At 34.4% G+C, this 22,095-nt stretch overlaps 3 protein-coding genes across 3 annotated transcripts; 1 reads left to right on the top strand and 2 right to left on the bottom strand.

Moving 5' to 3' along the window:
• Positions 1–2,958: 2,958 nt before the first annotated feature.
• Positions 2,959–11,575, bottom strand: LOC106711842. The gene is made up of 8 exons (XM_014504248.2): positions 11,413–11,575; positions 8,172–11,220; positions 7,800–7,903; positions 7,038–7,243; positions 5,968–6,259; positions 5,252–5,389; positions 4,385–4,643; positions 2,959–3,655 (listed from the first exon to the last, which is right to left on the bottom strand). The coding sequence occupies exons 2-8, from the start codon at positions 11,028–11,030 to the stop codon at positions 3,149–3,151; spliced, it is 4,365 nt and encodes a 1,454-aa protein (XP_014359734.2). The 5' UTR covers positions 11,031–11,220; positions 11,413–11,575; the 3' UTR covers positions 2,959–3,148.
• A 291-nt stretch (positions 11,576–11,866) lies between these two features.
• Positions 11,867–15,428, top strand: LOC106711844 (ER membrane protein complex subunit 2-A). The gene is made up of 8 exons (XM_014504250.2): positions 11,867–11,994; positions 12,656–12,769; positions 12,845–12,995; positions 13,336–13,479; positions 13,793–13,949; positions 14,475–14,570; positions 14,663–14,840; positions 15,412–15,428. Exons 1-7 carry the CDS (start codon positions 11,964–11,966, stop codon positions 14,828–14,830), a joined length of 861 nt encoding a protein of 286 aa, XP_014359736.2. The 5' UTR covers positions 11,867–11,963; the 3' UTR covers positions 14,831–14,840; positions 15,412–15,428.
• A 302-nt stretch (positions 15,429–15,730) lies between these two features.
• LOC106711848 (tRNA (guanine(10)-N2)-methyltransferase homolog) lies at positions 15,731–22,053 on the bottom strand. Its single transcript, XM_045679338.1, has 9 exons — positions 21,903–22,053; positions 21,448–21,834; positions 21,217–21,351; positions 20,909–21,098; positions 20,423–20,496; positions 19,887–20,025; positions 19,436–19,634; positions 16,054–16,224; positions 15,731–15,877 (listed from the first exon to the last, which is right to left on the bottom strand). The coding sequence occupies exons 1-9, from the start codon at positions 21,957–21,959 to the stop codon at positions 15,748–15,750; spliced, it is 1,482 nt and encodes a 493-aa protein (XP_045535294.1). The 5' UTR covers positions 21,960–22,053; the 3' UTR covers positions 15,731–15,747.
• Positions 22,054–22,095: the final 42 nt, after the last annotated feature.

The following is a 22,095-nucleotide window of genomic DNA, read 5'->3' as shown; positions in this document are numbered from 1 at the left end:
AAGAGTAGCTATAGCTAAGTTAAATTTATGTTATAAAAAAAACAAACCGTCAAATTCTTTCTTGTTGTGTTAAAATTATACGAGATCATTGTTTTGTTGTGAATAGAAACAAAAGATATAAAATAAAAGAGAAAAATTAAAAAATTATACTGCACAATGAACACAGCTGGTGTGGTTCACTAACAATAACATCGAAATAAAATTAAATTTACACGCAAAGCACCGTCCGTGAAAACCTAACCTCAAAACTCGAAGCCACCGATATGTCAAATACAATTATGTCGCTCAACAACATCAAATGTAAAATTTTAAAAGATAATTTTAAAACATCTACATATAAAACTTTTAAAAATATATAATTTAAATGCGAAAACCTCAATTCATTTCTTTCATACACTATTAATTTTTCTTTAAATATTCACGGCAGTGCTTCATTTTAACAACAGACCAATTTCTAATTGCACATTACGTGTTTATATATAAATTTAGATAATGAAGCAATCCAAAAATATATTTCGAGACACGAAGCTTACACATGAAAATATAGCCAACCATGACGTCACAACATATGTTTTTAAAAAAAATGGCGCGAAAATAACCTCAATCTGTCAAATATCGCAAGTAATTTTGAAAGTATTGTTTTCTTTGCGTTCCATTTCTCATTTGATAGCTGTTGAATATTTAAGATAAAAATATTTGAAACAAATAATTTTAGTGTAGTCTGTTAATAATTACATGTTATGAACAAAAAAATTGCAATAGAATGTACCAGTACTACAACTACCAAGTAGTTCAATTTTCGTGTCCCGAAGTATACAATGTAAACATATTCACTATATCCTATATAGATAATTATAGTAGATAACTGTTGAAAATATAACTTTATGACTATATACTACCAGCATGTCCTCCGACTAGATAATAAACTAAATCTTTTTCAAATTTCAAACAGCACCTGGATCTTTAAAAACACATCCAAATATTTTAACTGTTGCGAATTTATTATTGAGTACATCAAAATAAATTTTTAACAATCATTTTATAAAATTTCATCGTCAATTGAAGACAGAATATGAAAAATATCAATGAAGTTATGACACAAAAAGAAATACATCTCTTAAGAAGAGATGGTAACTTCATCAGATAGGTTGTAAATAATTTTTCAATCAGCATACTATTTTTCATATTTTTTTTTTAGGATTAGGTAGCAAGCGAGCAAGTGGCCACTTAAATTCGCAGTAATAGCGAAGCGATCGCTACCCATAGACATCTGCAATTACAGATGTGCCTACCTTTATTCGATTAAATAATAAGATTTTTTAAAACATGTTTAGAAATTTCATAAAGTTAAATTTTCAACGGGCTACTAATATAAAAGAGCTACAGAAATATAATGTAGATTAAATAGGATACAGAATTCCACACGCATTGATCACAGTTAAGAATACTTTAAAACATTACAATTAATATTAATAATATGTATTTTGCAAAACGCACAAATGTTTATTTAACTGTGGCAATACATATATTAATTGTTATGGCAACACATTTATAAAAACAAGCAAGACTTTTGTTGCAAGCAAAACTTTCTAAATTACATTTATTAAGTCACAATTCATTATTGCTTTTTAAATATCCTTCACATTAAATATTCTTTGTCATATTTATTGGAACATTAGTGAAAAAAAAATATTAAAAAAAAAATTAAAACTCGTACCAACGTTAGGGATAAGTGAATTGAATTTATCTAATACTCTAACCCAAGTATAACAGTAAAAATAAATTAAATTATAACTAGAAAATTAATAAAAGTAAATATAAAACAATTCATGACATTTACTACACACTGTAAGAAAAAAAAAAAGTAGATATATATATCAGTTTTATAAAGCAAATATTAAGTAATAACAGTAATCGAATTTATCTCTACTGCTAAATTTAATTACATCTGTAAGTCTGAATCATAGTAGAAAATAAAAATTATACTACTTAAAAAATAAAATTAATCTAATCAGTGTCATTTTTTTTAACTGGCAACAATTCATCATGTGTCAAACTTCGGCACAAACAAATTTTTCAATATTTCAACACATATAAAAAAGTCGACAGAAAAGAAGACATATTGACAAAAAAAAAATAACCTTTTTGTAGCGGGGTACCAATACTGAGTTGGCCAAGTTACAATTTGACTAAATATTCATACTTAACTGACAAACTTTAATATGAGTCCAAACCGTTAGATAATTATAAATAAGAAATCAACTAAGCTTAGTCTGTTTTCTGTTTTTATTGACCAATTTCGAAGTTATCTTGTACACTGCCAACCACATACATACAAACAAATTGCCATCACTCTAATTCTCGCAAAACAAAAAGAGGAAAACTTGGTATGGATTTTTCGGCACTGGCAACCCACAATAATTTAAAATATTTTTTTTAATTAACTGTCCGCATAATATAGTACAGTCAAATAAAATAACGAAAATTAAAGACATAGTTTCCACACACAAAATACAACCTTAACCTCCTTACATAATACTGTACCTCATGTTTTCCGGACAGAATGAGAGAGGTTATGTTTTGCATGAATGTCGTCATAGTGTAAATTTATAGCAAAAGATTGAAAATATATAATCACTAAAACCGAAAAGGAGCAAGTTGCAATAACTTAAGTACAATATATTTTCTAGAATATAACTTTCAAATCAAATTAAAGTTTACGTCAGTTATTTATTAACCATAAATCACTTCCTAAAACCTCTTCCTCAACACACTTGGTCCTGTATTTACAAGGTACAATTTAATTTCAAATTTAACTAACTATTTACAATTTGGTGACTTAAAAAATGCCAGGTTTTACCTAAAAACGGTCAATGTATTGATAAAAAGTGCTATGTCCATGTATTCAGAAACATGGTCGGAAAAAATTTAAGCAAATTGAAATTTTAGAAAAATAATAATAAAAAATACTTACAAATGCCCTTTCGAGATGTTCTATTTGACAATAATGTCAAATCAATTATCTTCAAATTTAATATATTGCCGCATAAGATGTAGCAAAATAGCACAACCATATTTAAAAGAAGGAACTTAACACTTTTCACCAAATAACCACTAAAAGTCACCGTACACTAACCAGCCGAGGATTCTATGCCTCAGTTGCCACGGGTTCTCTAGCATGGTGAATCTTCACATGCTTATTATGGTTAGATTTATTGCTTGAAGTTTTCCCACATATATTACATGAGAACGGCCTCGCACCACTATGTACTTTCATATGTTCCGACAAATAGTAACTCCTGTGGAATGATTTCCCACATTCGGGCACTTTGCAGACAAACTTCTTTGCCATTTCGTGCTCCCTGACATGACGTTGACAATTATATTTCCTGATGAATTGACAACCGCAGTAATTACACGTATACGGTCTTAGAGACTTGTGTGAATTCATATGTGATATGTATTCCGTGTATCGTATAAAGGCACCTTTACACAGATGACACTTGAAAGGTTTAGCGGACCGACTCATGTGAGTCCATCGATGCAGTTTGAGATTCCACTTGGTTGTGAAGGATTTGTTACAAATGACGCATGGGTATGGCTTTTTACCGCTATGTATTAATAGGTGAGCTCGTAAATTCGATCTTAGGTATATCTGAAAAATTGAAAATAGAATTTATTTTAAACTAGCCCATGACTTCATTCGCACAGAATTTAAAAAACAAAGCTTAATTAGTAGCATATGTATTCTTCCAAACTATGATCTATATCAGTGACTGTCAAACTTATATCTTTCACCGCCCCCTTTGAAAATCAATTATATTTCAGAGCACCCCTAATTTTTATTCAACTCTAAAACTTAAAAACCACAATTTCATTACTTTAATTAATTTCAATGCCCCCCATTTTTTGGGCCCCTTATCGCCTGCTCCTAGGTTTCAAACGCCCCCAAGGGGGCGTTATCGCCCACTTTAGGAAACACTGATCTATATGCATGCCAAATTTCAGCGAGATATCTGTAGTCGTTGTTAGATACCTTCTAACAAACATCCATCCATCCATCTAAACTTTCGCATTTATAAGTAAGATTTTCTACGTATTTGAGCTTAACACGATCAGTGCCAAAAAAAAAACCGTAGAAATTGTAATAAAATGAAATTACTACACCAATGAAAATCTATATATATAAAAGAAAGTCGTGTTAGTTACACTATCTATAACTCAAGAACGGCTGAATCGATTTGACTGAAAATTGGTGGGCAGGTAGCTTAGAACCAGGAAAAGGACATAGGACAATTTTTACCCCATTTTCTATTTTTTATTCCGCGCGGACAGAGTCGCGGGTAAAAGCTAGTTTATAGATAAAAAAGGCATACAAACTAACCTGCTTACAAACAGGACAAGGCACATTAACCTCCTTTCCCTTCACTTTATCGGAGAGGAAGTGCGCGTTGTGTGTACGTCTGACATGACGTGTCAGTGAAGAGGAATGCACAAACTTGTCACTGCAGAAGAGACAAGACTTGGGCTTGGAGTCGTGAGTCTCCTTGTGCCAGAGGAGCTTCGCCCGCGAGTGATACACAGCACCGCAGTGACACACGAAGTCGCGGACCTTCGCCCTCTTCTGGAAATGGTGGCGGTCCCTGAATACAAAAAAAAATAATGACTTTCTTTGATTTTATTACACTAATTATAAGTACCATAGATTATTTAAAATATTAAATAGACATATTATTATTTTTGGTATAATATGTTTGACAGAATCCCATTTTTTTCTTCCAGAGGTTTCGTTTCGGTAGGCAGTAATTACCACAGTTTTTCTTTTTATTTTACGTTATTTTTTAATTTCGTTATTTTTAATCATAACCTTAACAGATTTGGTTTGTATATTCGAATTCAATGGAAATAAGAAATAACTTAAATTAAAAAAAAAATTGTATCAATTTAATCACCGAGTCTTTCCAAAATAAATAAATCTTACTTATATCTTACTAATATTATAAATGAAAATGTTTAAATGGATGGATGTATGGATGAATATTTGTTAGAAGGTATCTCCAGAACGGCTGCATGGATCTTGATGAAATTTGACATATACGTAGAACATAATTTGTAAGAAAACTAAGTTTTTTTTTAAATTCCGCGCGGACAGTCACAGATGACAGCTTGCTAACAATAAATAACAATGTCTGTAAGTGAAATATATAAATATAATTTCTCATATCCATTGAACTCAGTATATATTGGTTACCTGTGCTGCGCCATATTGGAATATCTGCGAAAGGTATCATCGCAGACGGTGCACTTGATTGGCATACGACCTGTGTGCACATTGCGGTGCTCCGTCAACTTCTGACGCGTCACGAAACGCTTCTCGCACAGATCACATCTGACAACATCAATGACAATAGTCAAATTAACTATGACATCAGCAAATAAAAAATTACTGGCCAGTTATTTTACTTTAACTTGTAGTTTTTTTTTTTCAAAATATAAATCCAACAATATGTTGTACACTATATTGTAATTAGAATCCAAATATGAAGGAAGAAAATATCAAATTCTTTTATATTAGTTAGTTATACAGTCAAAATCTGTTATAACGACATCGAAGGGACTACTCATATTGAGTCGTAAAAACCGATAGTTGTAACAACCGGTGACAGGTATTAATAGGAAAGATATGTAATAACATTCAGCCAGGACCTTTGATGTTGGTCAATTTAACCGGTATGTTGTTCTAAACGATGTCGCTATAAACGGTTTTGACTGTAGTTTTTTTTAATAGATGAAAAAAAGTTGCAATTCATGAAAAATTAAAAAAAAAAGAATTGATTTAATTCCTTTTTATAACTATATGAGTGAACACATTCATAGAAGCAATGTATTAAATATTAAACAAAATAAAATATGACCTTAGTTACTATTACGATAATAAATAAAAGATCTTTTAAAATACCAACTCACTTAAAATTCTTGATTCCTAAATGAGTTTTCATGTGTAATGCGAGACTACCTCTTTTGAAGAAGCATTTCCCACAAGTGAGACATTCCAAAGGATGTATTTTAAGATGGGCATTGAATGAAACTTCCGTTAACTGATCCACTTTACACGTCGGACAGATGTAATCTTTTTTCTTCCTCTTTGTCTCCTGTTTCACTAGTGTTTCTATAGCGGGTTTAGCTTCCGCTATAGCATCATACACTTGCTGCATCGTCGTTGCCATTGATTCCTTTGAATCTATCGTTAGGAGATTCCCTAAACACAAATTAAGTTTTTTTTTACTTGTTCATACAAAATTTGAGTTAGGAATCGTACGTACGACTCTCGGCCTACGAGACGAAGACAAACTTATGTATTTCCAATAAGTTTGTCTCACTCTGAAGCTACTCCCGAGAGTTTTTCGTACGATTCCGGCTTATTTCTAAATGAATCTTAATATTCTATTAGTGAGACAGGAAATAAGAGTTACTTCTTAAGATAATATAAAATAGACAATTTATTGCACTACTGCATGTATGAAATTCTATTCTGCTCTTCGCTCTGGTCTGCTTGAACGGACCCTTATTTAATTCAAATTACACAATACAATACTTTTTACAATGGTAGATCCCGCAACAACAATATTTGTTGGGTGCACGAATTGGCCTCGCCCAGTGTAATACCACGACCACACAGAAGACAGGCGTCAAGTGGAAGTAATTCCAAGTACAGTCTGATGAGTGTGGTGCCGGAGGCCTAATTTTAGTCCCCTTTCCCTTCCCACCCTTTTCTTATTAGGAAAGTATGGGAAGGGGAAGTGGATTTGGCGGAATAGGGGACGCATAGGAAGGAGAAATATCCTCTTTCTGTGCGTCCCCTTCTGCATTGATTAAAGGTAGGCAACGCATCTGAATTTGCGAATGTCTATGCGCAACGGTCGCATCGCTATTGCAGCGAACCCAGGTGGCCGTTTGCTCGTTTGCCACCTTATGATATATAAAAAAAATACTCTTTTGCCTCTTAACTCTTAATATGTTTAAGAGATATTACTTACTTTCCAAAACAGTTTCATCTAGTTTCTCCTCTTTTTTAATACTCCTCGCAGTGACCAGACGACTGTAGCTGGTCTTCCCATTAGAACAAGTAGGAAGGGAGTGGGCAAGTGCCTTGTGTGCCCGCAGCTCCTTCAGCGATGGATATTTGATACCGCATTGTGAACACGTGTGCAATCTGCTCTTTGCAAAGTGAAGCTCGTCCTCACTGAAATGTTTATTTATAAAAAAATTATCAAAGGTGATATTTGTGAATGTGACAGAGTTTTTTTACTCACGCTTATGAAGTATTAATTTTTTTCGTACCACACTATATATCTTAATTTACATGTGTTGTAGGAAGACCCTGGACAACAAAGAACTATGTACTATCGAAAGTGGGTCTTGTAAAAAATTTTTCAAACGAATTAATACTATACTTTAGGTATTATTATTACTTTTTAATTTTATTTTTTTGGCTATGGCACAGTTATTTTTTTTTTTATCAATCTTGATTATTGGTTTAAAGTTATTTCTGTGTCTGGTATTTGAAAAATAAAGAAGGAAATGATACACTTTTATTTTGTATTGTAATTCAAAAACAGTAATTACAAAGTTATTCATTCCTAGTTATATGAAAAAACCATCGAAAATCGAAGATTCATAACCGATTTTACTACCTTTCAAATGATTTGTCAAACTAATCATAAAATTAAATTTCACTTTGTTAACTCTAATTAACGTAATTTACGTGACATATATTTAAGACACAAAGTGGTACTAACATGTTATCCCGTTTCTCGTTTGCGTCCACATCAGAGCCGTCTGACACCCAGCTCTCTCGCGCCATCAGGTCGTAGGGCTCCGAGGGTGTAACCTCATTGTACATCTGAAATGCAACAACAAAAACTACAAACAAATTTCATGTTTTTTAACCATCACATAAAAACATAAGAGTCAATGTTAATGTAAGCCTTAATTGTTAGCTAAAAAAAGTTCTTGCTTTATTAATTATTTTGAGGAAAATATTTTCAAATTTAATACTCATAAAACATGTTGATAAGTGTGTCTGTGAGAGTGAAATCCATATAAAAAAAAAAGTATAAATTCGAAAAACAAACAATATGATATTTAAAGAAAAATTTTAATGTCCTTACCCCACTCCATGGTGACTCCATATCTCCATTACTCTCCTGTCCGCTGAGCTCTCCCCGTGGTGGCATGCGCTCGTCTGCGCAAATGTTCAATGGAGTCTCTCCTTCACTTCGACTCTCACTCAGCATGTCCACTTTACTGTCCTGTTCACACCGGTCAGCCATACCAATGTTGCATCCTTCACCCATCTCCGAGTAATCAGCCCCATTACTCTCAGCTATCTTGTAACTCTCATGAATAAAATTTGGCAACACAAACTCAGATTCCTTCTGGGAAGGCTCGCCCCAAATGTACATGTTGTCTTTCGGCCCTTCTCTAAAACTAGATTCTTTTTGAGCCGCAAATGATTCAACCCGATCTGGTGTGAAGTAGTCTGCATAAATATTATCACCAAAATAGTTTTCGTTCATCATATTAACAAACTGTTTGTTCTTTGATGAAGCCTCCAAGTCTAACAGTTCCCTGTGGTTGGAATCATTATCAAAATCTCCAGGAACCATGTTACAGTAAGATATCACATTGATAGGTCTCAAACTCTCCAATTGTGGTATATTCTGTAATGGTCTACCTTGGTTACTAAAGCCACCCTCATTACTGGTGTTAAATTCTTCCTTTACCTTCACTTCATGCATTGAAAATTGATTAGAGTCATTTAAACTAGATGGCGCTATAGGTTCTATGTCCATGGACTGCTCCTCCGTGTCAGCATCAAACTCATTATGGTCATTACCTTTTAATTTCTCAATAGACACAGTATGTAAGGAACTGGTTTTCGGACTTTCTATTTTTTCAGTATGATGTATTTTATTCATACTAAAATTTTCTGGCGTTTTACACATAGAAGACGAGGGTAGAGGCTCCATTTCACTTTTATTGGAGGACTCAAGTGATAAATTTGTCTTTGCATTTTTAATCTGCAGAATTTTCTTGTGCTTTTTAACATAGATGTTGTTCAACCTGAGGGTATTCTTCTTGGATTCCTTGTGTAGGAATTTACTCTCTTCTGCACTTTCATTCATAGCAATTAGACTACTCCTACTACTGTCAGCTTTAGGTGACAATGGCACATTATCTGTAGAATTGTCCCCATGTTCTGATAATTCACTACATGGAGAAATAGAAGGTTTCTCATTACATATTAAATCAGGTACAGGACAACTATCCGAAAAATCAGTTTCAATTTTGCTACCTACAATACTAGACTTGGAAGGCGAATCTTTGTATGCTGGAGGATTTCCTACATTTTTTATCACAGAAAAAGCATTTGACACCAAGCTATCACCACTTGCTACGGAAGGCTGTGTGCACTCATCCGAAAAACTCTGATTGTTGTCTTCTAGATCAGGTAATATCTTTTCTGGTGTGACTGATCTTTCAGGGTATTCTTGATCATTGGTTCCTGTTAAATCCATTACTGTATTTAACATGCTTTTCTTATGTTGGACTGGCACTTCCACTTTAATATTGCTCAGGATTTTAAGACCCTTAGTAGTGCCGATGGGTTCATTTTTTAACTCTGTTTCTTCTGTTTTACTATTATCATCACCTGATGATGGCCCAAGAGATGAACTTCCACTAGCATCACTAATCCTCGCAGTAGCTGGAGTGTTGATGGGACTAACTTCAATGATCAGAGTTTTATTGCAATCCACATCATCATTAGATCTCTTCTTATGTTCATTAGGTAATAGTAATGAGCTTTCAGGGTAGATAGAAGCATTGCAAGGCTTTTGCAATATTTGTTGTGGGTTTGCATACATACATGAGGTATTACCAAACTGGTCAACAACTACAACATTCTGGTATATAGAGCTACTCTGAGTGACGTTTCCCATGTTGTCATGACCTCCGAGCATATTAGGCATAGTTGAAATAAATGGTTTACCATCCAAATTGTGAACCATTTCTCTATATATAATCTGTGAGTTTTGGGTAACCACTGTAGTGCCTGGTGAGAAGGTACTGGGTCCCATTTGGTTATACTGATTGGGGATGATGGGTTGAGCTCCTCCTTTGGTATTCAGTGTTGGATTTGGAGGTAAATTCCCAGACATTATCATGTTACTTTGAACATTTTTCTGGACAAAAGGTGATGATGGCATCACCACATTAACACCTGGTGCTATATATTGTACTCCACTCATATTTTTAAAGAGAATATTATTAGACTTTGGCAGTAACTTAACAAACTCCGGTTTGGGCATTAGCTTAACGAGGTCACAACTTTTCTTCGGTGGTACTAGTGTTGATGCAACAGATGTATTAGTTTTAGGAGCAATCTGAGGCATGTTATAAGTAAAAGCATTACCTGCACTATCAATTGTATTGTAGTCTAAACTACGAGAATATTTAATCTCCCGATCTTCACTTTGCTCAGGATAATATGGGTATTGTTGGTCAAATTCTGCTACTCGGACATTGGATGCATATGTCTGCTGTGTTTTATCTAGTTTCATTGTGTAAGAATTTTCAGAATATTGACCTCCATGGTTAATATGATTATTTTCAAAACTAACATCACCAATTCTAATATCTGGTGTGACATTTCTGGATGGGTTAGAAAGTGGTGTTAATTTACTTCTACTTGGTGTTCTTCTCCAATATTTTTCGCTATCCAAGCTCTGGTGGGAGCCCATCCACCGCATGCCGTCGTCTGCCGCCGGAGTACGAGATCGACTCTGGTAGGAACGCTCAGACTGCGACGGAGTTGTGGTACGACTCCCATAATTGGTGTTCTTACTTGATAGACTACATAAAGCCTTTATAACTTGATCCTTTGGATGTGTGTCCAAATGAGACTCCAAAGTCATACCACTGTGTAAGTATAGAGTGCACACAGGGCACTGAACTCTTGAATCCATGTTTACACCTTCAATATCACAAATTGCCACAAAACTGACGCGACGTCGCGTGACGTTATATCGAAAAGGAACTCGCAATTAATTCACTTTGTTTCATGAAACGGGCCTCCTCATGCACATATCTGTCCGCACGTATATCGCACAATCCACAATAACACATATCCTCGACGTAACTCGTCCCCTTATCGATCTGTCGGACAAAACAAATGTAAATAAATATGATATGTTTCATGTTACATCGCCAAATCAATAAACTCGATCGACACATAACTAGAGGACAAAAGAAAACAAAAGTTCGAGATAAAGGCCATTCAGACATAAAAAAGTCGAATACGAAGAAGAAAGAACTGAATACATTTTAAGGCACATTTACAGAACTTACCTGTTTACTATATTGTCATGTATAATCCATGGCATTTATAACTCTGAAATAGATAATAGATGCATTTAAGACTATGCTAATTCTAAAAATATTTCCAAATAGTCAGACATATTGTGATATTGCAGACGTCTTGATCACAGGTTCAACATCACATCACCACAGAATGCTCACGCAAGAATACACACACGACTTTAGTATTCCGGTTTACGTAGTTTATATTAAGAAAAATTCAAGTGGATTATTGTAATAGTGCGAATTAAAACTTTAGATTTAAATATTTAAGTGTCTATCTTAAATATGAGTTCATTAGTACATAGCAAACACTTAAAAGTGGGATTAGAAAAAAGAAATGTGCTTAATTTTTCATTAAATTTATTTCTTTCTCTTTGATTTAAACGCTATTTACTCTATCAATTTTTTTTTTCCATGTCATTTGTCATTATCAATTGACATCTTGCTGTTATCTACTTAAGTTTCGAAAGGAAATTAAAACATAGGAAATAATTTCGTTATTGATTATTTTTGTTCGTTCAACATTACTTACACAAAAAATGGACACTTACGACGACTTAAGTCCAAATGGTAAGTTTAAGCTTGGTAAGGTATCGTTATAATTCATTAATAATTATTCATAATTCCAGAATAATATGTCATAACCAAATAAATCACCTTAATCATCAACCTTACAATTTCCTGACTGGGTCGGCAGAGTATGTAGTCTCTTCTATATTTCTCTAACAACCATCGTATTATCTGCATTCACACCGATCTTTCATCCAAATTTTCTTCGGCCTCCCCCTTCAATATCAATACTTTTTTGTTTATGATATCATCATCTCTTCACATATCTCCATACCATGCTTACCTTCTCAATTTTGCCGTCATTCTAAACTTTATCCTTTCTCAACACGAAACATATCATTCTTAACATATTTATCTCAGCCACATGCCATGTTCTTTTACCCTTTGGTGGTCAAATTCAATTCTTCCAACACACACATCTATACAATATGACAAGTAATTTGTTTTTTGCATTTATTCAATTCATTTATCTTTTCAAAATTTTTTCTAAATTGAAAGGTTGCAAATACTATATACCATCTATTGAGTGAAATATGTACACATAGTTTCTGCATTAATTAGCCAAATACATTTTTTTCATTCTTTGGTGACAAACTGTAATGAAATTGCCTAACGAAACAAACTCTTCCAATTATATTGTTTTCATAATAATATTTTTCAGAGGTTAATGATTTGTTACGAAAATGGCGTGAAAATAATGAGCGAAAGAGTTCCGACGTTGTGTCACTTTGGATGAATGTTTTACAAGCACACAGTAACAAATATGGTAATGAAAGTAAGTATCAGTACAATATGTATTTATTTCATATGACGTAACTCACATTAAGGTTAATATTTTAATCTGTTTCAGAGTATGTCTTATTAGAGCAAATAATTTATGCCATGTTAGACTGTCATTTATATGGTTTAGCTAAGGGCTTGATATATGTTTTATCCCTGGAATTCCCGAGAAGTCTGAGAGTGATGCGTTATAAAGCTGCAGCCCTAGAAGCAGAAGAAAAGTAAGTATAGTTAACTATTATAATTTAAAGTCTTATTATTGACATTTCCTTTTTGTAGAGACAGAATTGACCAATTTTGCAGTGTAATTTTTTTATTATTTCTAGTACTCTTTGATTCATGAAGAGTTTTTCAATAGTTTTGTTTTTGTGACCATCATAAACCTATTACTTATGGGTACTCTTTTGAAATTTAATTTGTTTATTTTTATTTAAATCAAATTCTAAATTCTTTATTTCGGACAACAGAGATCCATATTTGGTTAGTAAATTATGAAAATAAGAAACTTAGATGACTAGGGTTAGTATTAAATCACATCAAATTAAATGGTAAATTGTATAGGTACGATGAAGCACTTAACGTTTTGGATGTTATAATTAACGCGGACGAGACAAACGCTCCGGCCCGCAAGCGCCGCGTTGCTGTGCTCAAAGCTCAGGGCCTAATACACGAAGCTATCAAAGAACTCGCTGACTATTTGAAGAAGTAAGACATTATTTTACACTTGTTACTAAATGATTGTTAAAAAAGTACAATATTATTATAATCTATAAGTAGGAATTTTAAATGATTGTCTGTGCTCTTTGATTTATTGATGTGATGAGTTTATTTGAATCTGTGCCAATGTCGAAAATCAGCTTTCTGCTTCAACCTGCATCCTAATTGTTTTCCTATCAGAAAATAAAAATGTTTGATGTATAATAGTTCGGGTAATGGTCTTCGCAACTCCATGGTTACCGCGTATTATGCCTAAAGATACATAAAATTAATGTATAATTTATAAAGCTATATGTAATAGGTTCATGTCAGACGTGGAAGCATGGCAGGAGCTGTGCGAGCTTTACCTGCAGGTGCAAGAGTACTCACGTGCTGCTTTTTGCGCCGAGGAGCTGATCCTGCACCAGCCACATAACCATCTAATGCATCAGCGGCTCGCTGATATACGATACACTATGGTATGTTATGTGTATGTTTCAATATATCTAAGAAAAAAATCTAATTGAAATAAATATGTTATTTAATTATGCTGTACGTATATTATGTGTGTTTTATATACCTATTATTATGAGTGTTAAGTTGTACTAGCTGTCGCCCGCGACTCCGTCCGCGTGGAATTAAAAAAATCTTAATACGTAGCCTATGTGTTCTTCTAGACTATGTTCTATATCTGTGCCAAATTTTATCAAGATCCGTTGTGTCGTTCCGGAGATACCTTCAAACAAACATCCATCCATGAACATTTGCCTTTATAATATTAGTAACATCTAATATATAAAATTCTCGTATCACAGTTTTCGTTCCCGTACTCCTCCGAAACGGCTTGACCGATTCTCATGAAATTTTGTGAGCATATTCAGTAGGTCTGAGAATCGGCCAACATCTATTTTTCATTTATTTTTTTTAACTGCGCGCGGGCGGAGTCAAGGGCGACAGCTAGTTATATATAATAATTCATAAACATAACGTGTTATTAATTGTAGGGTGGCATTGAAAATATGGAGTTGGCGAAAACCTATTACTGTCAAACTTTGAAGTTGAATCCTGACAATTTGCGAGCACTACTGGGATTGTTCTTAGTAAGTTAAATTACTATTAAAGTTTTCAAATATCACTTTCAGATCAGAATTTTGTATGTAAGCATAACCTACCAAATGTAACTTATCACCAGGTTGCGAACAACCTACTAGGTCAATACAAATCATCGGGCAGTTCTAAACGCAAAGAGGCGTGGAAGCTGTCCCAATGGGCGCAGTCCAGAGTCACTGCCAAGCAGCGGGAAGCCAAGGCCAAGCTCGGCCTCACTGACATGATGTTATCCCTTTCCCTCGCTGAATAATTAAATTAAGGTATGTTTAGGAAAAATTTTCACTCTATGAATTAATTTTGCATCGTTCTGACTGAAACTGCCATTTGAAGTAACTGTCTGCTAATTCTTTCTCTTATTATTTCGTATAAATGTCAAAATTCAAATAGGCACAAAATACCACTGCTTATAGCCTGTCCAGTGGAATATAGAGGTCAGTGAGAACTGCCTTTTTTATATTCGTTATGTACGCATTCGTAAATATGTAGTGAAAAAATATCATCACAACTCACTATACCCTAAAGTTAGGGGTGACTAGGCCATAGTCAACCACGCTGGCCCAGTGCGGGTTGACTTCACACATATCATTGAATTTCTTCACAGATATGTGCAGCATCACGATGTTTTCCTTCACCGTAAGAACGTCGGATAAATGTACATAATATGTAAATCGAAAATAGAAAAACACATTGGTACATGGCGGGATACGAACCCAGGACCTTCAGATTGCAAGTCAAGTGCTTAACCCCTGAGCCACCGACGCTGTGACCAAGCAAAAAAATATATTTTATTTTTTCTTACTCTTTGTGTATCTATTATTTTTTTATTTTCAGGTATAATGCAGAATTCCAAAATCTGTTATAATAAAAATAGTATAATTTGTATTTATAAGAATAGATTTTTTTAGGTAATTCCTGTTGTTTATTAATTATTTATCATTTACAATTATTATGTAAGGGATTTTTGGTGTAATGTGTATTATATACAGAAAATTGTAACAACTATTTTGTTTTCATTTAATAAAAAAAAAAAAATTTCAGATGTATATTTGGATAAGATAAATGAAAAACAAATAAATTTATTCCTATGCCTAATTAATTGTGAATTCCTCCATAAATTTTAAAAAAAACATTAAAATAAAAAATGCTTTATTTAATTTTTTAAATGATTTATTTGTACTTTAGATTATTTCTATGTTTGTGAGCGAGCGCCATCGCCGCGGCGTTCGCTGCAATTTCCGCCGCTTTCCTCTCTTTTCTTTCCTTCCTCGATATCTCACCGATTGAAAAATATTTTTCTCTGTAACGAATTAATAATTCAAAAAGGAAAATTATATTTAAATTATTGAACACCTCTTGTTTACTACAGAATAAAAAAACATAGATAAATTTAGAAATACTTTTTTTTTTATCATGCTACAGTCACAAATTGGCCAAAAGGACAAACTGCTACATACAACTAGTTAAAAAAAATACCTGAAGTTATGAGCCGCTGAGTTGGGGTCTACAGGCATATTAGGTACATCATCATGCACCTTCTCATAGGTGAGCAGCCGACGTGCAGTCAGCTTGGACAGAACCTGCTCCGAGTTGCCCACCAGCCGGAGACAGGGATGACAAGGTAACTCATCCTCTTTATACTCATCTCTACAATAATATACATTACAAATGGACTAGAAATTAACAGATATGGGTATTGTGTAGTAATTTTATTTGAATTTAAAACCTTACGACCCATTTTCACAATTAACATCAATTTTCACAATTAAATTTATCTTTTCGTTATATGTAACTAGCTTTTACCGCGACTCCGTCCGCGCGGAATAAAAAAAAATTAAAAAAAATAGAAAACGGGGTAAAAATTATCCTATGTCCGTTTCCTGGTTCTAAGCTACCTGCCCACCAATTTTCAGTCAAATCGATTCAGCCGTTCTTGAGTTATAAATAGTGTAACTAACACGACTTTCTTTTATATATATAGATTATAAATAGTAAAAGTAAAGTCTAATCATCACTTTCCATTAAACAATGCAAGTAAAATTTACTTTTATACCTAAAGCTTTTATATACAATTAGCTATCGTAAACGACTCTGTCTGCGCGGAATTAAAAAAAAACTTCATTAGTAGTCTATGTGATCTTCCAGACTACATTCTATTAGGTCCTTACATATGAAATTGGCGTTTTTCGTACTGGCCACTTTAATCACGAATTTCTCCTCTTTGGTAAGGAATTCCAAATTCAAATTTGCACAGCTATAGACTCATGTATTTGTGGTTCGATGACCGTCATTCATTTGTTTTTTTTCTTCTGTTTTTTTCTGTTTGCGTCACTCTTTTTACAAAATGGAAAACTTAAAATATCGCATTATTTACGAGTACGAGTTCCGCTGTGGCACTAGTGCTGCGGAAACGACTCGAAGGGTGAATGATGTGTATGGCGGTCGTGTTGCAAAAGAAAACACAGTTCGTTTTTGGTTCCAACGTTTTCGTTCTGGAAATTTCGATCTGCAGAACAAGCCCCGTGGACGGCCTGAGACTCAAGTTGATAATGAAGAGTTGAAGGCTATTGTGGAAGCGGATCCATCGCAAACCACGTCCGAGTTAGCTGCAGGCTGCGATGTTAGTGGTAAAACTGTTTTAATTCACTTGAAGAAAATTGGGAAGATTAAAAAGCTTGAAAGGTGGGTACCTCTCGAATTGACTGAAGCAAACCGGCAAACGCGCGTCGACTGTTGCGTTACATTACTAAACCGGCACAATAATGAAGGTATTTTAAACCGAATCATTACCTGTGATGAAAAATGGGTTCTTTAAGATAATCGGAAGCGCTCAGCGCAATGGTTGTATCCTGGCCAGACAGCCAAATCCTGCCCCAAGCGAAAATTAACCCCAAAAAAGTTACTTGTAAGCGTTTGGTGGACTAGTGCCGGTATTGTTCATTACAGTTTTCTCAAATCTGGCCAGACTATTACGGCTGATGTCTATTGTCAGCAATTGCAAACCATGATGGAAAAGCTAGCGGCTAAACAACCTAGGCTGGTCAATCGCTCCACGCCACTGCTGCTTCACGACAACGCTAGACCACACACTGCGCAACAGACGGCTACTAAATTAGAAGAGCTTCAATTGGAAAGTCTAAGACATCCTCCGTACTCCCCGGACCTTGCTCCAACAGATTACCATTTTTTTCGAAATTTGGATAACTTCTTGCAAGGGAAAAAATTCAACTCCGATGGGGCAGTCCAAATCGCCTTCAAAGATTTTATTGATTCCCGTCCGACTGGTTTTTTTTAGTAAAGGGATCAATGAACTACCTATGAGATGCCAAAAGTGCATAGAAAATAATGGTTCATACTTTGATTAATTAAATATATTATATTAAAAAATATTCGACTTTTTGTTCCTCCCATACAAAACGCCAATTTCATATGTAAGGACCTAATATATCTATGCCAAATTTCATCAAGATCCATTCAACCATTCTGGAGATACTTTGAAACAAACATTCATCCATCTAAACATTCGCATTTATAATATTAGTAAGATATCAGCACAGGTGGGCACAGTTAATCGAAAAGTTAACTTCGTTAATCGTTAATTCGTTAATTAAAAAATTAACTTCGTTAAAGCGTTAAATTATCGAAAATTTAACGCAAGTTAAAGTTAATCGTTAACAGTTAACCATACCAAAATTATACATACTAATTTCACACTTATGTGGCGACACTTGTTTAAATTAGTAATTTGACTATACATTTATAGAATGTACACATTAGTATTAGAGACAAGTATGAATGCATTATAGTATATTTCATTACGAGTGCGGAAAGCCGAGCCGAGGCGCAGCCGAAGGTGAGGGTTGACAGTTGGAACAAGTTGCAATGACAGTTTCGCACGTGTACTAAACAACAATTTTTGATACGGTTGCGAAAAAATGAAGCAATTTAATAGAATAATAAAAACACAATAAACTCAACTAACTAAAATGTTTGGAAAATGGCGCCAACCGTAAAAGAATACAAACAGAGATTTTTTTTGTTTTCTTCACCCATTCTGGGTAGGCTAAGGGAACTATGCCCAAACAACCAAGTCTTCAGTAGATTATTTTTATTGATATGAAATGAAAATAAATTTAATGAGATGAAATAAAATGAAAACTAACCTAATTCATTGAATCAAATCATTAAATCTGATATTGTAACAAATTAGAAGCTTCTTTTTAGAAATATTTGCATGAATCATAAAAACTTCAATGATTTTTCTTTTTGTAAAAACTTCGTGGTTGGTTATTCTTTTTTAACAGACATTATTTTGTCAGTTGGGAAAGACAAGTTTAGAAAAGCTAAAGAAAAAGCACGAGTAAAAAAGTGTTTTAATACAGTTGCTCAAAAAGTGGCGTATTGCAGGGACGAAGATCGTTCGGAATGTGGGCTATTACATACTCATGCTTTTACATACTCGTAATGAAATATACTACTTCGAACCTTCTTTTGATTTTCTCCTGTTGGTCACGTCTTTCCCGGACGCTCTGATGCATCACACTGGCACGCGAACTTCACATATATCAATTATCAACTCGTTCGTTCACCATTAGAGTCGCCGACAGTCGCCCAACATAGCTGAACTTACGAGCGTGGCGTGGCGCGTAATTTAAACAAAATGACAGCACGTCTCAAAGTTTCTAATTTAACGATTAACGGACTTTTATTAACGGAAGTTGAGTTTAACGGAAGTTAACAAAAGCGTTAACACTTTTTGAAGTTAACTTAAAAGTTAATCCGTTAAGCAAAATGTTAACTTCGTTAATTAACGATTAACGGATTAACGAGTTAATGCCCAGCTCTGGATATCAGTTACCTGACTAAAGGATACCAACAAACAAGCCGTCTGCCCATCACCAGATGTCTTGCGGCAAAGTTCAACAGATCGCTGTATATATGCGGCAGTCCGTACTCTACTTTGGAAGGAATATGATTGATCTGGTGCTCTTCGGATAGAGTGTAGTTCTCCTTTTCTATTCCAATCTTCTCGGCCGGTTCACGTACACCATATGGTGCTAAATTAAAAAAAATACAATAACACACCCATAACTAACTCTAACAACTTCAATTCTACAAATGGTTTATGGTCAAAATTACCAATGTTTGTTTTCTATTGGTTGCTATTCACTTAATGTGACTCGATCATTTTGTTTGTGGGTAAAAATTGTTATCTTTACGCACTTAAATAGATATAGAAGTCACAATATTTAATGAGTTATTTAAGTTAAATTAAATTATTATTAGATTCTAGTATTAAATAAACTTACGATCCGTAACAATAGCATCAAACTTTAGGCCCTCCCTCCACATAGGCAGAGAGAAGTCGCTGATCACCACGTCCAGGTACCGGGATTCAATGCTGTACTGCTTCATGTTGCCTCTGATGCTTTCTTCACTCGCACGAACCTAATTACATGATATCTTACTAAAAATTTGTTATAATGTGCCAATACAGGGTAAATATAAACAGGGTTTTTCGCGGTATTATGTTACAGAAATACGGCCAGATTCCTCAATAGTATGCACTGACACTACGGCTGAAAAAAAAAACCTGAAGAGAATAGAACAAAAAACTACAAGTAATTATGTCGACAATTTACTGCTAAGGTATAGTGGAGACTTATACCTAAATGTTTTGTTTCCTACATATTAATTTCTTCTAACTGCATACCCTTGTTTGTTTGTGAAGAATGATACCATGTTTCTGTATAATGGAAACTTACGTGTAAAGAAATCTAATCAGTAAACAACATTTTTAGGTATCAACATAACCTTAAAACCCATGAAATACATACATTGTTACCTTTTGTCCGACCCGCGTGGGCCGTGTCCGGCCGTGCAGCATCATGAAGTCAATGTCAGAACCCCAAACATGAGCTAAACAGAAAAATACACATAACTACCCATTTCCATAACAAGTACAGATTTTTTTTTTTTAATAAGAAGGGGGCAAACGAGCAGCGGGAACACCAAGGTGTTCATCGACGCCCATGGACATCTGCAATACCAGAGATATCGCAAATGCGTTGCCGGCCTTTGAGATGGTGATACGCTCGCTTCTTGAAGGACCCTAAGTCGTACCGGTGTGGAAATACCGCCGAGGACAGACCATTCCACAATGCGGCCGTGCGCGGCAAGAAATTTCGCAAAAGTCATACAAACAACAGTCATACATTGTTTGTATGTGTATTAATCATATGTAATTTTTTCAGCCACTTTTTAACCCCCTAATCGGTTGTAGTGGTGAGGTTTAACACTTATGTAACCACACCTTTCTTAGTATGCTTACCACCAAAATGTCCGGCAGCAACAAGTAAAGAGCCCGACCCAACAAAGGGGTCCAGTACAATATCACCTGATGTTATCTGTGCCTGGTTAGCCATGATCAATGACAGCTGGGCATCCATACTTGTGTTACCAATGAAATGACGACGTTTTAATGAATGGTGTTGTATTAAGTCTCTTTGGCCATCTGTTACCTGTAATATTTAAAAGTTCTGTCAATGATTCAAGTTTGTGTTGTTATAACATCATTATCTTGGTTTGGTTGTCATAAATTACTATTCATAATACTAAGTAAATTGCTGTGGTACTTACCCATCTTCCAAAGAACACATCATAAGGCTGGTCAGGCACATTATTTGGATCTACTCCATAGAATTCAAAGTATGACAATATTATATCTGGATTTTTTAATTTCACTGGACCCTTAAGTGGCAGGTAGCTGAAATTCTGGAAATTTGTTAAGTATATATAAGAATTAAAAATGGTGGATCATTATAATAAAGTTTATGAAAGTAACTCTCAGTGAAAGATTGAAAAAGTTACCTCAATTTTGTGAACCTTCTCCTTCATTGTAAAATGTTTACAAAATGTTTCTACATCTACTTTGAATGACTTTTTGAGATCACAACATGCCTCAATCTGTTCACTTGGACAAACTTGTGAGTGCGAACCAATTACATCTAGATCTTTGATGGTTAACCATTCACCAGAAGTATTTTTAATAGCCTGCTTCAAATTCTCGTGTAGCTCAGTCTCAGTTTTAGCATGGGACCACAGTTCTATACAACTTTTGAGCAGAACTGATCTATTTGCTATTTTTTTAACATGGTCTTCTGTTGGTAATTCAACAATCCAATATGGTTTCTTGATGCTTGGCTCTTCGATATATTTTACTGGAATGTCTAACATGGAGATAATGCTTTGCATTTCCTACAAAATAAACATAACTTTCAGTTACAAATCGTTATCATATGAAAATTAAATATTTATAAACTTACAGCATGACGAAAGTCGATATGTTCATGGGCAAACCACAGCAAATAACGGCGCCACATATTTAACGATTCCTAAATCATTCAGATAAATTCACTTTTTAAACAGTAAAACAACACCGAAAAATTAAACTTTCAACAAAAACATAACCTCAATTTTAACCTGTGGGTGGGACAAGCTCTAGTTGACACTTGAAAG

The sequence above is a fragment of the Papilio machaon genome, chromosome 9 (genome assembly GCF_912999745.1).
Source record: "Papilio machaon chromosome 9, ilPapMach1.1, whole genome shotgun sequence".
NCBI classification, from domain to species: Eukaryota; Metazoa; Arthropoda; class Insecta; order Lepidoptera; family Papilionidae; genus Papilio; species Papilio machaon.
This window is presented reverse-complemented; position numbering and strand designations above follow the sequence as displayed.

Bases quoted from the DNA above. Each gene is read 5' to 3' on its own strand.
- LOC106711842 (XM_014504248.2), bottom strand. From the start codon at position 11,030: ATGGATTCAAGAGTTCAGTGCCCTGTGTGCACTCTATACTTACACAGT. The intron at 7,904-8,171 runs GTAAGGACATTA...GTTGCATTTCAG, and splicing joins TGGAGTCACCATGGAGTGGG to ATGTACAATGAGGTTACACC. The intron at 6,260-7,037 runs GTAAGTAATATC...ATTTGTGTTTAG, and splicing joins AGATGAAACTGTTTTGGAAA to GGAATCTCCTAACGATAGAT.
- LOC106711844 (XM_014504250.2), top strand. From the start codon at position 11,964: ATGGACACTTACGACGACTTAAGTCCAAATG. The intron at 12,996-13,335 runs GTAAGTATAGTT...TAAATTGTATAG, and splicing joins GCCCTAGAAGCAGAAGAAAA to GTACGATGAAGCACTTAACG. The intron at 13,950-14,474 runs GTATGTTATGTG...TATTAATTGTAG, and splicing joins CTGATATACGATACACTATG to GGTGGCATTGAAAATATGGA.
- LOC106711848 (XM_045679338.1), bottom strand. From the start codon at position 21,959: ATGTGGCGCCGTTATTTGCTGTGGTTTGCCCATGAACATATCGACTTT. The intron at 20,497-20,908 runs GTAAGCATACTA...TTTTCTGTTTAG, and splicing joins TGCTGCCGGACATTTTGGTG to CTCATGTTTGGGGTTCTGAC. The intron at 20,026-20,422 runs GTAACAATGTAT...TCATGTAATTAG, and splicing joins CCACGCGGGTCGGACAAAAG to GTTCGTGCGAGTGAAGAAAG.